We start from the raw sequence: 17,604 nt of genomic DNA on the forward strand, positions 1-17,604 counted from the left end.
TATATGAATTAATCTTCCACCTTGGCTAAAATACGAATACAGATTGTAGAACATGGACAGCTTCAAGGGACAGATTAATCGGCCTAATTAAATTACTAGAAAATTTCCCCGCAATAATATAATTATGAAGCCTCAGAGAGAAGTAAAAAAGACTTGACTCAGCTTCAAGAATTATATATCTTATGCCACACATGTTAAGTCTATAAATATCGGTTATTCAATCTTAGTCAATTTCAATTCATTTGTTCAATATATTTCCCAAAAAAAAAGTGTTCAATCTATTCAACAGAAATTCTTGCAAAGATCGGAGCTCGAGCTGTAGTTACCCTTCAAAACTCGTTGATCGAATCGAATCGAATCATCTTGATACGAATTCTTATTAAATTTCTTGCTTCTTAGTATTGATAGAATGGAGAAAGGTAACTTGTTAAATGGGAACTGTTTTATCGACCTCAACTCGAACCCCATGCAGAACCCTAGTGAATATTCGGTAAGCAATATTTTTGTCAAAAAAAAAAGGATATAATTTTTATTTTATTTTAATAAAGGGAATGTTAAAGTTGTATGAATTTAATCATTTTTTTCATCAGAATTCGGAGTTTGAAGATAATTTTAATTGTCATGAAAAAGGGTTGTCATTGAAAGATCATGAGGTATGCCTAATCATATCATATGCTGCAAATTATTATATTTTCTCTTCGTGCCATTTTATGCTTTATGTGATCCAATCTGTATATTATAACTAAAATTCTTGATTATTTACTAAGTATATAGTATATAAGTTTGTAATATTAATTTCATGCACGTAAACTAAAACTGATCCAGGAGTTGGATCGACTAAAATCCGAAAACAAGAAGCTGAATGATATGCTTGCGAATTTCCTCAAAAATCAAAACGATTCGACACAAAAGCAATCTAATTCTGAGGAGAAGTTTTCGCGGAAGAGGAAGCTCGACGATTCGAATTTTATTAAAAAGAGATGTTGTAATCAAGCTTGTTGCGAAGAATGTTGGTCACATGGAAGACCAAAAGGGATAAAAACGAATGCTTCGAAAAAAGTTTTAGTGAGCGCTGATCCCTCGGACACGAGCCTAGTAAGAATATTTTGATGATAAATAAAACTTGTTATATCCTGCAAGAAAATCTGCATTTGTGGATAATGCATTCTTAATTCTTAAACATTTTAAAAGATAAGAGTAAATTTGATTTGATTTTTTTTTTTCTCGTTGAGAGCGAATACGCCGAGTCGTCCCCCCACTCGGCATGAACTCATTATCTTTTATAAGAATTTCAACTGCATTTTGCAAAACTGGAACTTTTTTACAGGTAGTAAAGGATGGGCACCAATGGAGAAAATATGGACAAAAGGTTACAAGAGATAATCCATCTCCAAGGGCCTATTATAAGTGCTCTTTTGCCCCCGTTTGCTCAGTCAAGAAGAAGGTGACTTCATATCATCTTTTTAATGAAACAACAATTTAATTTAATTTACTGTATATTTATTCAAAACATTCAATTTTAATTAAATTTAATAGAGATATTGCTTTCGGAAATTACTTTGTGCTTGTAGGTGCAGAGAAGTGTAGATGATCCATCCCTTTTAGTTGTTACATACGAAGGCAAGCACTACCACCACCGCTCTTCCTCTCAATCTCATGAAACAGCCAGAGTTTTGTCTCCAGGCTCGATTTCCGGTGACTGTACAAGCCCTACAGCGAGTCTTGATTTGAGAGATCCTATAATGCACAGCAAAATGCAGAGGGCTATAGCAAATTGTGATAGCAAGGAAATCCAAGAATTTTTTGTGGATCAAATGGCTTGTTCCTTGACAAGAATTCCAGGTTTTACTGCTGCACTTGTTTCAGCAATATCAGGAAGGATACTAGACGAGGAAATACCAGAACCATGATGAGAAATGCTAGTAAACGAAATGATTTTGTAATTTTGGAATAAAAAATATACACATTCGAGAGGTAAACAATACAAAAATGTATATATAACAGGGCGTCAAGATACGAGATATAAACTACATGAACGAACTCGTGCAAATTTTGATACGAAAAGAAATGAAATGGGAATCGAATTTAAAGAGCAAGGCAGCGAAAACGCAGTCCCGTTAAGTTACATGCATATTGTTCACCATTTCATGTAATTTCAAGAAAGACATGCCTGAGATAATCATACAACTTTTCTTCTAGATGCTATGAAGCTTTAACGTTAAGCATTCCTGAGAAACATAGAGCTGGGAAAGTGAACCTTGAAACCCAGATTCAGTACGACCAGTAGCTTTTTAAGAAGCAAGGTGGCCTCAGCACAACTCGGTATCGAACTTGAGAGAAATTCCCATACTGAACAGCTCCTGACAGAGAAGCTTCGCTCCGTATGGGACGTTGACCCTCACCACATCTTCCACCGACTCACAGAACCGACAATAGGGACCACGAATCTTCCGGCCACCAAAAACTGGGCGCTGAATTACGTTGGCCACGTTCTTACAGCTGCGGCAGATGTGAATCTGAGAGGAATCACTCAGGGTGAAGAGGCGTTCGTGTAAATTTGCAGCTGCACCGTGGGCTAATAGACAGTCGCGTTCCATCTCACCGAATTTGATCCCGCCAACTCGCTTCCTATCTGCAACTGGCTGGCGGGTAAGTGGATGGACTGGCCCTGTATTCCTGAATTTCACTTTATCCTCGGCCATGTGAGTGAGGCGCTGGTAGAAAGTTGGGCCCATAAAAATCAGGGAAAGAACTGGTTCTCCAGTCCGACCATCATAAACTCTTTCATGCCCTCATCTTGAAAATCCAAGCCTGCAAGTTACATGTGCTTAAATATATCCAAACATACAAATTGATTAGGTATAATAAAATGTTAAGTGGGACGGACAATGATTCTCCTACATAACGGATGATACCTATGAAGTTGAGCTGTGATATCTTCAACCGATGGTGTTGAAAATGGGGTGGCATATTTTAGTGCACCCCCAGGGCAATCCCTTTGCTTAAGGCGGCCTCTAAAAGTTGACCAGGAGTTTGTCGGGAGGGAAATGCGTGAGGATTTATCACAATGTCTGGGACTATTCCTTGTTTCGTAAAAGAGAAATTTTCTTGAGACTCCAGAAACCCAAGAACGCCCTTCTGTCCATGCATACTCGAGAACTTGTCGCCAAGACATGGAGAACGAACCTGCACAGTCATCCTTATGCCACAACTACCATGATAAAACTAGGGTATAATGAAATTTTAGAGAATGCGAACAAGAATCAAAGGGCCAAATTGGTCTGTGACAAATCGAAGAGAGTAGCTCTCGGTTGTGTTCACAAACATGGAGACATAATTGACATAAAAAACACATCAAATGCAATCCAACAACAGTGGCATAACTTGTGGGGAATACTCACCTGTCCTAGAGATACAACGGCATAGTTCTTTCCATCATCATTAGCAGAAAGCACGACTTTGTGAACCATCCCTCTTTCAGTGTGCCGCAACTTAATGATGTGATCGACCCCCGATTCAGAATGCTTTCCTATGATTATGTCGCCTGTTTGGAGGTTGGCACCAACGAAGGGAAGGCCATCATCGTCAAGGCTGTCTACCTGACCAATTTTGCTCTGTGTTTTCCCAAAGCTTATACCGTCCTCAGGCTTCAGCTTTTTCCCTAATCCTTCGGAGCTCTCAACCTCCGCCTTATAGCTTCTAATGTGTTCAGATCGAAACATTCCACGCTCCAGGGATGAACGATTCATCACAATCGAGTCCTCTTGGTTGTATCCCAGATGGACATTAACAGACACGATCGCGCACTTACCATTAGAGAACTCGGGGTGTGGGATCATCCCCCTTTGCTGATGAGAATATGATGATTTTCCTAGACAATCAGAAAGCATCGTCCGGAAAAGTGGCCTCTGGGGGTAATACAGCTGATGAGAATTAGTATCGATTCTGGCATTCGGGTTTGTCGTAGAAAATCCAATTGCTTGCTGGGAATGCTTCTCGGACTGGTAGAGAACTCTCTTCGCATTATCGTGGTTGTTGAACGGAATGACTCCGCAACTTAGTCCTTCTAAAAACGAACAATCTAACTCACAGTGTGTATATACAGGTTGCCTGGATTTTTCAGTGGTGAAAATGTATCTAATTCCCCATGCAGTCTGGCAATCTTCCTCTTCTTCTGGTCCTATTAACTCTATTATTCCATTATCTAGTAGAGTCTGAAATGTATAATCTCCTTTTACTCCTTTAATCTTCTTTAAATTTCGAACAACTAAAAGTGGCCGGAGTATCCTTCCAGAATCAGCAAATATGCGCACTTCAGAATGATGCTCGTCTCTCTTAATCTCAACCTACAAGAGGACAGAGTGTGAAAAGTTTGCCGACAGAAGCTGACAAATGAAAGCACGTTGGTAGACAGTCGCAGCTGAGCAATGCTATCATGCTACAGAAGAAAATGGGGGAAAGAAAGGAAAATGAGCAATTATTTTCCTTATTTATTTCTTATTAGGATGCTTCATTCTGCAATAAAAATATAATTTATACAAAAATGATATTTGTTCGTTACCTTGAAACACGTGTGACAGGTACCAATCAGGTAACAGCAACCATGAAAATTAATGCATGGTAAAATAGTCCCATTTAGAAATCATATTTACTCTATTACAAACTAAGTGAATTAAATGCAAAGAAAAAATTAAAATCAAATTTGAAATCACAAACCAAACAAGGCACTGAAGACAATTTTTATTTGAAGTTCCTGCAGGTAATGAGATTTGCTAACATCTTATGGCATTGCCAATCTCAACCTACGATTTGAGATCTGCCACTTAAAGTTTCCAAGGAATACAAAATAAATGTAGATGAACCTGATGAGGCACTTCCATCCTGCGACGTTTACGTCTTAGCTTAGCAACAAATGACGCAGAATTTTCAACCACTCCAACCCAATCTCCATCTAAAAGAACCTTTTGCTTCCCTTCGAGCAAACTTGACGTATCGTCAACCAAAATTTCCATTCCACAATGGCGTAATTTTCGGAGAAGACCATTCTTTTCCAATACATTAGTGCTGACAAGACCCAAGCTTGCTAGATTCTTAACTAGTCCACAATTTTCTCCATCAGGTGTAGAAAGGAAGCAAATCTTACCCCAGTGAGATGGGTGGCTGTATCATAATGCAACCAATCATAAGCTATTCTACTATTCTTGTTGAGATATCAAGAATATAGTTAGAATGCTAATGAAAACAAGATTCAAATAATATGAAAAACACATGTACGCCACATCTGGCCAAAAGAAACTAGGAAATGTAGTTTCCCTGTAAAAAACTGCACCAACATATGCATTCGAAGCAGTTTTCAAAGCAGAAGAGAATTTGACCAAGGTATTACATAAAAACTAAACTCAAAAGCAAACAAGAACAAATTTTGCTGTCGATTTAAAGCAGAAGAGAATTTGACCAAGGTATTATATAAAAACTACACTCAAAAGCAAACAAGAACAAATTTTGCTGTCGATTTAAAGAATCAATAGTTCACCATCCTTTACAATGCTGCACCACGCTCATGATCAAGTACAAACAAAACCCCCAGCACCAATTGAAATCACACAAAAAGAACTACGACGCACACTGCTTTTTAAATGGATAAAGTAGGTCAAACATGGTGAAGCAAAGGTAAAACAGGCCATGCTGAAAACAAAAGTAACATTTTGGATAGTGAAAACAAATCAGAGTATCAGTTTCAATGGGAAATTGAAACTCAGTCAGAGAAGGAAAATTATGTTGGTTAACTGCTTCCCGCACGACCATTTTCGAATAGTGAAAACAAATCAGAGTATCAGTTACAGATTGAAACTCAATCAGAGGAAGAAAACATGTTGGTTAAGAAACTGCTTCCAGCACGACCATTATTAAGGTACAATGCATAGAAACAAACAAAAAAATCAGAATACACGCACATAAGCAATACAAACTCTCTACAGGATTCTTGCTACACATGAAAGCATGCCTCCACAACTCACATTTTTTGTTTGGGGACTGGCATGATGAATAAACCAATGAAACAAAGCAACACAAGGAAGGATGGAGCAGCCAAGAGTGTGACAAAAAGGCATTTGCTCCAAAAAAATAGTATGATGACAGACAAAAGCAAAACAATTAAGAATCATAAAGAGAAAGGTTGAAATGTACGCTACCAAAAATGACAACAGCAGAAGATACAATAAAAGGTTGTGTTTGATCAATATACAACAACAATCGAGCCTTTATCTCACTAATTGGGATCGGCTATATTTATACTCCTACATCATTGTGTTCTTCCCCTGTTATATCATCATCTATATTTAAATAAATTTTATAGTTATTAACCAGGTCTTCTTTGGTCTTCCTCTTTCTCAGTTAATGTGTGTATTTGTTATGATCTCACATTGCCTAATTGAGGCATTTATTGTGTTTAAATCAGAATCTCTCCAGAAGAATTTGGAGATCATCATGGGTAAGTATGTGCTGAAATTTTGAAATGGGTCGTGATAGATGTAGTGCAGTAACTGTGGTGATTGTAGGAAAAACAGAGAGCAATTTGTTATAGCTCTATCTTTTGAAGGTAGACAAATAGCATGTTTGAAGAAAATTAGGGAAAAAAAACAGAAAAATGGTGAAGTAAAATAAACCATTTAAAGTAGCAAAATTGCCACTGAAGTTACAAACAAGCCTAATTCAGTTTCCTAAACAATGCATCAAGGTTAGCCAATCGTTTATCAGCATATTATACATTTCTGAAATCTGGAAATAACTATTCCCCATTGAACGTATTATTTTGGCTTATCACAGAAATAGCTGCTAATTTACTAAGCACCATGTTGAAGTACAGTACAATCACATGGCAGGAGTTGATGCAATAAAGACAGAATCCATAAAATGAGTTTTCACTTTTTAGAGTCAAGTCCTAAAACCAGATAAATAAACATGACAACTTACGGGTATCTAGCATCACCAGCCCTCCCTGTGTATGAAACCTGCTGGCATGTTTTCCTCATATCACAAGTCGCTTGCAAAGGATTTGTTCGCCTTAGAGTAGCCACAACACCAGAAATTCTCTCCATCCTCTTGTAAGGATGTGACCAAGCTCCAGTAGAAAAAGCCCTGGAAAGACCGTTCGTGATGATTGAAGTATCCAAGTAGTGTTCAATTGACTGTATCTCCCGATCTCCATAAAGATCCCTTTGCATGGCTTTCACCATGCGCCTCTCAGCATGTTTTATGTGAACTCTCAATTCTCTCTCAAGTAGCTCGCTAGCCAACTCCAACCTCTTGTTCCTGAAATCATCCCTGCTGTCAACTTTGCGAAGTCCCATGTAAGCTTCTAACACACACTTGACCATGTATGCCAGAAACCGAGCCTTCTGCCCCAAGCTTTTGAGGTTAGGAAAGAGATAATTTTTAAAGCATTCTTCCACGGACTCTGTAGGTGGGAATTTGCAACCCTGCATGAGTTTCTTAATATGATTTACTGCACTGTCCGCCTTACGGAAACCCTCATAATTTTTATCAGCAACATGAATCGATGCAACAAGTACATTTGCAACCCTGCAGTCTTCAATGTCCAGATCTATCAACTTTGCAACCTCTAGGTAATTTGAAACACCCAAGGCAAAGAACAGAATCCAGATTGGAACTTCAGTTGCCATAAAGTAAACTGAAAGGATCTTCTCTCCTCCACTGATGTGCTCCACTTTTGGAACTAACTTTACGTGAACTTTTCTTCGTTTGGCAACTGAGCGATATGCGATTGATTGACCAATTCGGATCTTTTGCTATCCACAGTCTTTTTAGACACATTTGCTCCTGTGCAATGAAAGTCTGCATAAATGTTGAAATTAATCCTTTAGTATTTGAATTAACTGCATTGGTCACAGAAGAGCACTTCTAAGTCATCAATAAAATGGTTAACTGGTAATAATAAATGGTGAGAAGTGAAATTAAATAAAGCTCGTGAGTTTGTTACTCTACTACTCGTGTAGCCAGTTAAAGGGTGAACTGGTGTGGATAGAAGACATTGACTAAGACAAATCTTGACCTTGTACCACAACATTTTGCGTTTTAATTGATACTACAAACTCCCTTGTTTGAACTTTACCAACATTTGCAAGGAATATACAGAAAACCACTATAAAACTAAACCCTCACCTTCTCAGCACCCTTAATTATAAAATATCCTCCATGGTCAAATTCACAATCCATTTTCTCAGTTCCTTTCTCATTGCACAAATCTGATTTCACCATTACCGGGAGGCTGCCAAATAGAATGTCACTCTGATGCACACTTACCACCGTCTTTTCAACTTCTTGTTGTACACCAGTCTTGAACTTGTCACTGCTAGCAAGATTTTCGGTAAAAACCCGAGAAGTTACAAAATGATAACAAGATAATAAAATATGATACATAAATTTTTTAGGAGATAGAAAACTTTGGCTACATCATCATCTGACAGTAAAATTTATATAGGTCTTACTTGTGTTTGTTTCAATAATTTGAAAAGGTAGGTACAAAATAGACACAGTATAGCATCTGTTCGAACGCTACAACTAGTACAGTTCTTAAGAACGTAGGTCATGCAAAAATTTACGTGAAATTTTCAGAAGATGAAAACAAATACAGTAAGAGGAAAACTGAAAAGAATGTAGAACAAAAAAGTTAAATAAAAAAATAATCTAATACATACTACTAGTTTATCGTATAATATCTGTATCTATGCTCATCATCTAGGAGATGCTATTCAACCAAAAATATTCTGATTGTTCATCCACAACCAAAGGTTTTACATAAAATGAAGAGCAATCCCACAGAACTAGCACCAGCAACACAATCCAGGAACTACTGTTTTAATCCACTTTTTAGAACTATAACGTGCGTGTTAGGAAACCTCAAGGGAAAAAACATGTTGGTCAAAATTAGCTTGGGGGTGGTTGAATGCCAAACAAAAGATAGATTCTCTGACAAATAGAACCTCCAAGATGAACCTGGTCGCCAGCAGATTGTACCAAGCATTCAACCCACAAAATACAAGAAGCAATGATCACTGAAGAAATAAAAAAATAACATGCATAAACCCTAGTCCAGAACGTCTTCAGAAAAAGAAAGAAATAATCTTAACACAGATCCATTTACAAACCTCAAGACGAGTATCGATTCTGATCTTGGATGAGTAGGTCATATTCTGAAGCCGTGCATGCCGGGGCAACAAATTTAAATAATCCTTCCCACCATCGGCTGAAAACTTATCGCCAGTCCAAGGCTTCTCAAGGGTAACCTTCCCAAATTTGAGAGATGCCTGCCTCCAACCATCATCTCTCCTTTTCGATGGATCATACCCTGGCGAGATAACAATCTCACCAATAAAGTTAAACAATTGTTGTATACCATATTTAACAAAGTTGTTATATGAATTAATTTGGTTGACTAATTAGCCCATACTGATCAAAAAAGGCGGTCGAAGCCTTCTTGCAGAAAGTTTTCAGCGACCCTTCACCTAATTCTTGAAAAGAACTGCCCACATCATCACCGTCATCAGAATCAGAAAGCTCAAAGTCCATATCATCGTCAATATCCATTCTGGTGGTGCCATTGGAAAACTTCTCATTGACGCCACTAGGTCCAGCTTTCGGAAAATCCGATCCACCCATCTGTTTAGAAACAACAACAAAAAAAACATAAAATTGTCAATCCCCGACCAATATAACTCAAATTTTCTTTCAAAATCCACTTATGTGATCGTTTACAAAGACTCAAACATAAATGATTTCTTCAGCACAAAGAGCAAGGTAAGCAGCTCTAATGGCAATACTTTCATTACAGAAAATAATTTAACACAGAAAAAGCTTAATAACTCTCATTCAATCATGCGCCATAAAAAATAATAATTTGTACACACAAAAAAGCTCCTTCAAAACACATAATACTAGATAGGAGAACACGTTTCTATTAGTCGCATTTTATGTTAATTCTTCTGTGTATATATAGCATCACCCTTGTACTAAAACTCATTCACTCATATCAATACAATGGAAGTTTCTCTCACCCAACTCTTCAATCGAAACTATAATATGAGATCAGAGCTCAGACCCACCGTTATTTGTTGGACTGCCCTAATAGACCACCCGCTAATATCTTGCATATTTCACGCTCCAAATGTTCATTCTTGGACGTGAGGGGCTGTCTTAGATGTCTCACATCGGCTGGATTAAGTCCTTGAGAATTATATATACTGACTTGAACAATTCTCCAACCTTGAGTAGCTTTTGAAGTTGAGTTATTTTCAAGTCTCAATCTTAACATGATATCGTAGAGTTAGATCTGCTTGCTGCTTTGTTCTTCTCATGGCTAAAGGAGCTCAAACATTGAACACTCAAGCTTCAAATGCCAATGCTTCGAATCCTCAAAATACCATAATTGTGTTTGAAGATTCGAGCATTCAATTTCATCTTCAAAATGGTGATCATCCCGGTTTGATACTAGTTTTTCACTCACTTACAGCCGGAAACTACAACACCTGAAATCGAGCAATGTCAATGGCGTTAACTGCAAAAAATAACCTCAGATTTGTTGACGGTACGGTATGTTTCTGCAACCATTGCTTGACGATCTCTTATAAGGAGAATGGATACGATGCAATCGTATGGTGATTTCATGGATCCTTAACTCCGTCAATCGTGAAATTGCCGATAGTTTAATGTACATTTCCACTGCACGGGAGATGTGCATCGATTTGCTAGATCGATTCCGCCAAAGCAACGCTCCTCGAATTTTCCATATTAAGAAAACTTTGAGTGGTATACAGCAAGGTTCAATGGACATCGGTGGATATTATACTCGAATGCGGATTTTATGGGATGAATTGACAGATTTTCAGCCAGTATCTGTTTGTCGATGTAGATCTATGAAGGAATGAGTGACTTATAAAAATCACGAGTGTATGTAGTTCTTTATGGGTCTCAATAACTCATATGCTCAAATCAGAGCCCAAATTCTCATGATGGATCCAATTCCAGCAATCTCCATAAAAATTTCACTTGTCGTACAAGAGGAACAACAGAGATATGTCCACAATGATGTTACTTGTGTCTCAGTGGATCAAAGTTTTTTAACTATTCCTTCCGCTAATGCTGTTGTTGGGCGAGGATCTCACCCCAATAAGGGAGGTAAATCTGAAAAACCTTCTTGTTCTCATTGTCACTTTCCAGGTCACACGGTTGACAAGTGTTATCAAGTACACAGATACCCACCTGGACATCCCAAATACAAGCAGAAACCAAGTGACAATCAAATGCAAGTGAACCAAACCAGAGCTTCTTCCTCTGTTGTTGTTGATGATTCGCATCGCTCTCATACTGACAGATCTTCCAATGGTGTCGGTGATAAGTTAAGTCCCGAACAGTGCAAGCAACTCATTGCTTTTTAAGCTCGAAACTCCAGCTTGGGTATGGACAAACACCGATTGATCCTTTTGTGTCATGTTTTAGTGGTACTCTCTCAACTTTTTCTAATTTTCCTTCTATCTGAGACGCTCATTGTGCACTTGATACTGGGGCAACTCATTACATTTGTACTTTACTTTCTTCTTTTCAGTCTTTTGAATCTTTCCACTGTCACTTTACCAAATAATTTTATAGTTCCCGCCGCACATACAGGTTTGGTGAAGATTTCTCCTGATTTACTTTTGCACAATGTCTTGTGTGTGTGCCTCAGTTCCATTTTAATCTTCTTTCATTTAGTTTTCACACTCAGCAGCTTTCGTGCTCAGTTTCTTTCTTCTCATATTTTTGCAAAATCCAAGTCCACGGCAAGGATATGATGACTGGGATGAGTAGAGGAGTTGGCAATATTTATGTCCTCAATACTTCCAGCCTATCACCAACAGTTTATAATGTTTCTTCTACTCAACATACTTGGGGAATAATCGGATGGATCATCCCTCTTTGTCCAGACTTCATATTTTAGGCAATGTTGTTCATTTTGATTCTCTCAAACATGATGATTTGCTGAATTGTTTTGCCTGTCATTTAGCGAAACATAAATGATTGCCCTTTGTGTATAATAATACAATTTGTGATGCATCTTTTGACTTGCTTTATTTAGATATTTGGGGTCCTTTTCATCCTATTAAGTGTTGATGGTTATAAATATTTTCTGACTACTGCTGACGATCATACACGTTTTACCTGGATTTTTTTGTTGGAAGAAAAATATGACGTCTTAAGTATTTTTCCTAACTTCTGCAAGATGATCTGTACCGAATTTGGTGTCAGACACGAATGAAATTTACATTTCTCGCGATGTTATCTTCCATGAAACAACATTTCCCTTCAAGGTTAGTGTTGATACTTCTGACCCCTTTGTTATTTTTCCTCATCATGTATTGTCAACTCAACTTAACTGCTTCCACTCATGTACCTGGAGTTCTGGTGACTCTCAGCCTGATTTTCCCCAACAAACTCATTCCCGTAGGGTTTCAAATAAGCCTAATCATTTGTGTGATTATTATTGTTTTGCTACTAATGTTTCTTCTTCACCTACGGCCCATTCTTTAAACATGTTTTTGAGTGACGCAAGTTGTCTTCTTCCTATAAAGCTTTTGTTCACGAGTGTATCATCCGTTGTTGAACCTCGTACCTTTTCTCAAGCTGAAAAATCTCCAGTGTGGTGCCAGACCATGGCTGCTGAGTTACGAGCTTTAGAGGACAATGGTATTTGGTCAATTGTTCCCTTGCAACACTGTAAAAGTGTTGTGGGTCGCAGGTGGGTTTATAAAGCAAAAATCTTAGCTGATGGGACTTCATAACGTTATAAAGTGAGGCTTGTGGCTAAGGGCTATAGCAACAAGAGGGAATTGACTATTTTGATACTTTCTCTCCCGTTGCTAAGCTTGTCGCTGCTCGAGCTCTTCTTGTTTTAACTGCCATTCATGGCTTGTCTTTAACGCAATTAGATGTTAACAATGTCTTCTTACACGGGGATTTATTAGAAGAAGTTCACATGTATTTACCACTTGGTTATCACCGAAAGGAGGAGATTTTACCTTCAAATGCAGTGATTAAATTATACAAGTCCTTATAGGTTTATAGCAGGCATCCTGACGGTGGTTCGTAAAATTTTCTTCCTCCTTAACTCGCATTGGTTTTGTTCAGTCGCATGCTGATAATTCTCTCTTTCTTAGAACTTGTGGTAATATTTTTTTGGCATTGCTAGTCAATGTTGACGACATTGTTATTGCAACCAATGATCCAGCCGACACCATTGCCCTAAAAGTATTTCTCAATTATCAATTCAAGCTCAAGGACTTGGGCAACTTAAAATATTTTCTGGGTATTGAAGTTGCTCATTCCTTGCGAGGGATTTATCTTTGCCAGTGTCATTATGCCCTTCAACTACTTGATGAAACTGGCTTACTTGGGTGCAAGCTCGCACTACACCTCTGGATGTGAATTTTAAAACTTTGCCAGGATGAAGGTGAGCTTCTTCCTGATTCTTCTTTGTATCAACGTTCGATAGGGAATCTTCTATATCTCACAGTTACACGTCCTGACTTAGCTTACTCCGTATATAAGTAGAGTCAACTTGTTTCTGCTCCTGCCTCCTCGTGATGCCCATTTGCATGTTGCATATTTTGTTCTCAAGTAAGTCAAAGGAACGATTGGGCATGGATTATTTTACAGCTCCTCATCTGATCTCAAGTTGAGTTTATTCTCTGAATCTGACTGGGCTGCACGCCCTGATACACGTCGATCTGTAATCTGTATTTGGTTTTTGTGTGCTTACTAGTGGCTCTTTGATCTCTTGGAAATCCAAGAAACAACATATTGTTTCTAAGTCTTCGGCAGAGGCCGAGTATCGCTCTATGGCTCTAGCCACTTGTGAAATGGTGTGGTTACTCTCTTAACTCAAGGATGTACAAGTTTGTGTCCAGCTTCCAGTTCTTTTGTCCCATGATAACCAGGCAGCTCTACATATTGCCTCTAATCCAGTCTTTCACGAAAGAACAAAGCATATTGAAATTGATTTCCATGTTGTTCGGGAACGCATTCAAGTCGGCCTTCTGAAAGTTCTCCATCTTGCTTCTCATCTGCAACTTGCTGATTTGCTAACAAAGCCTCTCTTTCCAGCCCGGTTTCGTGAGTTCTTGGTCAAGATGGGTATTCTAAACATTCATTCCCCATCTTGAGGGGGAGTATTAGATAGGAGAACACGTTTCTATTAGTCGCAGTTTTTGTTAATTCTTCTGTGTGTATATAGAACCACCTTTGTACTAGAACTCATTCATTCATATCAATACAATGGCAGTTTCTCTCGCCCAACTTTTCACTCAAAACTCTAATACATAACTAGCGAAAAAGGTAACATGCATTTCACTTTGCAAACCATTATTCACATAAAAAAACAAAAACAAAACAAAACTCACATTCCCAAAAGACCCATAAACCTTTGAACGACGACGAAAAAAGATATCGCACAATATGAAAAACATGAGATTGAAACTTACTTAAATCTGACTGTTGGGTTACCAAATATTTCAATTCTCAAGCATTTTGAAACTTTTGCTCCTCGTTTTAGACACCCAACATACACACATTCAAACTCTCTTGGCGATGAAAATATTTAGTTAACTAAAACGCTGCCCTGCAGGAGAAAAAACAAAGACTCAAAATTTAAATAAAAAAAAAACCCCCACAAGAAAACCAAAGAAAAGGATACGAAAAGGACGGGAATTTTTTACCCGTTCTCCTTTTTACTCGAGATTGCTGTACGAATCTGTGAAGTGAGAAGTAAGCCCACTGGTTGACGAGTGAGGTGTAGTGTAGGGTATAGAGAATTAACTTTCTTTTAAAACAAAATTACAGAAATAATGCCATGTATCCTTATTCCTTATATATTTAAAAATATGACGAGGGAAATTCGGAAGATATAGATAAAGGTAGATAAATATTTTAATAAATTTGGAAATTTCGGAAATGTGGTATGGTAGTTACAGATGGGTCATAAATCAACTTAAAATAATGTTTTTTTTATAATACTATCGATGTATACGTTACATGCTAGTTAATTGATATAAAATGCCATAGCAAAGATAAGCTCGTCAACATTCACGACAAGGCTCTCGGTGGGGGAAAATGACCTGATTGTGTGTACAGATATAGTCCACATTTAATTGTATGTATAGTAAACTTTTTTTAGAATATATATATGGATCAATGAAAATATAATTTTTAAGAAAATTAAATGCAAATAATGTAATAATATTGAGGTAGGTATCCCCTTGCTACACAAAGTCCAGCTTGAAATCATAGCTATGTTGCGGTCCATGCACATTGATTTGTAATGGTTAAATTAACATTTAACCAAATGAAACAAATCATGTGTAACATAAGATGAATGAATCCAAATTAACTGTGGCTCCAACTCCTTTCACAAAAAGGAGAATCAACCAACAAACACAGATCTTCCATTATCATGAACCAACTGATCAAAAACACAGTTAGATTGTATCCCGGAACAAGATAATATCTTATCTCGACTTTTCCAGAACATTTGTTGTATCTTGAAGAAGAGCACAGGGTGTTGGTGTAGAGGAGATCTTTTAGGTATGGATCTGTGTTGTTTATTAAATGCGCCCAGTATGCAACTAATAGCTGTACCTTAGCATGCTTGGCATAGACTACCTAAAACCAAGAAGATGTAACACGCGTAACACCAGCCTTTTGAGGTCGAACATGGAAACACCAGTCCAAACATATAGTGGAAAAATCAAGGGATCGGGCACAAATCCAACCAAGGATGATTAAAAAGAAGAAATTAAGGAGGGCGTATTGGTTCTTAGACTTTTAATGACTTTTATGAAGTTTAAAAATCTAGAGGTATTCAAACAAGACTTTTATATACTCTATAAAAGTTTAGTAGTATTCAATGTAAATTTTTGTAAACTTTTAAAAAGTCATGTGATATTCAAACTTGATTTTTAAAAACTCTACAAAAGTCGATAGGTATTCAAAATGTCAATAGAATTTTAATGACTTCATGGAATTCTATCAAGTACAAGAATTATAGGCTAAAGTACAACAATAAAATTTCAAAAAAAGTCTTTGTGGGGGGAGGGGGGGTTATTCAATTTAGATTTTTGATGACTTTTAATGAATTTTTCAAATGATAGACTTTTATGGATTTGATAGATTTTTATTGACTTTTACGGGATCTCACATATTTATGTGGATTCAATGTAGACTTTTTTGCAAGATTTTTATAAACTTTTGTGAATTTTTTTATAGAATTTTATGAATTTTGTACTTAATTATAATATATTATTTTTTATTAATTTATTTGAACCAATAATTAATTGACATATATAACATATTCAGTTTGAAATAGTTTTTCAATATTTATATTAATAAATATATTTACTTATTTAAAAGTTAAATCATTTAATCATTACATGTGTATATATGTGGGTTTGTATACATGTTTGTAAATTTTTAAAAATACATCAATTGATTAATCTGTAACATTGTTTTTGAATTGATAATATACATGTGACAACAATATTATTTATCATTGTGTGAATACAATTTTGTATAAAAATAGCATAGCTTACATATTAATTGAAAATACTAAAAAGAATTTAAAAAATCATGGTTGTTGCGAGGCTATTCGATTATTAAGAATTAAGCGGTATTTTTTTTTTATCATCTTACATTAATTTGTATAAATCATAAATTAAAAATCACAAAATCAATTCTAGAATTCAAAATTTCCTATGATATTAAAATAAAAAAATTATTAAATGAACAATCAGCCAAAAAATGAAAAATTTGAAAGGAAAGATGAAAATATATATAGAGACATATTTCGAAAATTTGAGATAGTGATAGAGATAGATGAGAGGAGAGAAGATAAGAATAGAGGTGATGTGAAGTGACAGAGAGAGAAATAAATAGCTTTTGTATGAGTTAGAATTTTAAAAATCCATCCAAATCTTTGAGTTGAACATAATACAATTTTTGACAATTTATAGTTGTACCTTGGGTTTTAATGTTTGTATGTTAATAAATTTCATGAAGTTATTAAAAGTCTATTGAAAATTTGAATACCTCTAGACTTTTATAGAATTTTTAAAAGTCAATGTTGAATATCACTTGACTTTTTAAAACTCTATGAAAGTCTATTTTGAATGCCACTAGACTTCTATAGAGTATGCAAAAGTCTTAATTGAATACGTCTAGATTTTTAAAATCTACAAAAATCATTAAAAATTAATAAATCTCTTACATTGAATACACCCTCTTTTTTATTAAACCTAAGGATTTGGATGTACAACCACTAAAATTTTTATTATTTTCTCATCTATTTATTTTTTCTTTTATTTGTACTTTTTAAAAAACATACTTTTTTTTGCTAACAATAGTTTAAAATCAAAATTATTAACATCTTTCATTTTATTTTTGGAGTTCCAGTCAAAAAATTTCATAAAATTATATTTATTAACATTTTTAAAAAAATTATTCCACTACAGAATAAAAAAATCGTAATATTTTATTGACCTATAAATTAAAATTAANGATTAG

General features: G+C 36.2%; 1 protein-coding gene and 1 pseudogene across 2 annotated transcripts; one reads left to right on the top strand and one right to left on the bottom strand.

Annotated features, from left to right (window-relative positions):
* The first annotated feature begins 235 nt into the window (after positions 1-235).
* LOC140988199 (WRKY transcription factor 18-like) lies at positions 236-1,910 on the top strand. 2 transcript variants are annotated; one of them, XM_073457178.1, is made up of 5 exons: positions 236-490; positions 591-653; positions 826-1,095; positions 1,328-1,444; positions 1,572-1,910. In XM_073457178.1, the coding sequence occupies exons 1-5, from the start codon at positions 410-412 to the stop codon at positions 1,908-1,910; spliced, it is 870 nt and encodes a 289-aa protein (XP_073313279.1). In that variant the 5' UTR covers positions 236-409. The 2 variants fall into 2 exon arrangements, with proteins under 2 accessions (XP_073313279.1, XP_073313280.1); XM_073457179.1 differs by lacking the exon at positions 826-1,095.
* Positions 1,911-2,047: 137 nt separating this feature from the next.
* Positions 2,048-14,866, bottom strand: LOC140988198 (DNA-directed RNA polymerases IV and V subunit 2-like; annotated as a pseudogene).
* Between the last annotated feature and the right edge of the window lie 2,738 nt (positions 14,867-17,604).

Source organism: Primulina huaijiensis, chromosome 11 (genome assembly GCF_012295235.1).
Source record: "Primulina huaijiensis isolate GDHJ02 chromosome 11, ASM1229523v2, whole genome shotgun sequence".
Taxonomy (NCBI): domain Eukaryota; kingdom Viridiplantae; phylum Streptophyta; class Magnoliopsida; order Lamiales; family Gesneriaceae; genus Primulina; species Primulina huaijiensis.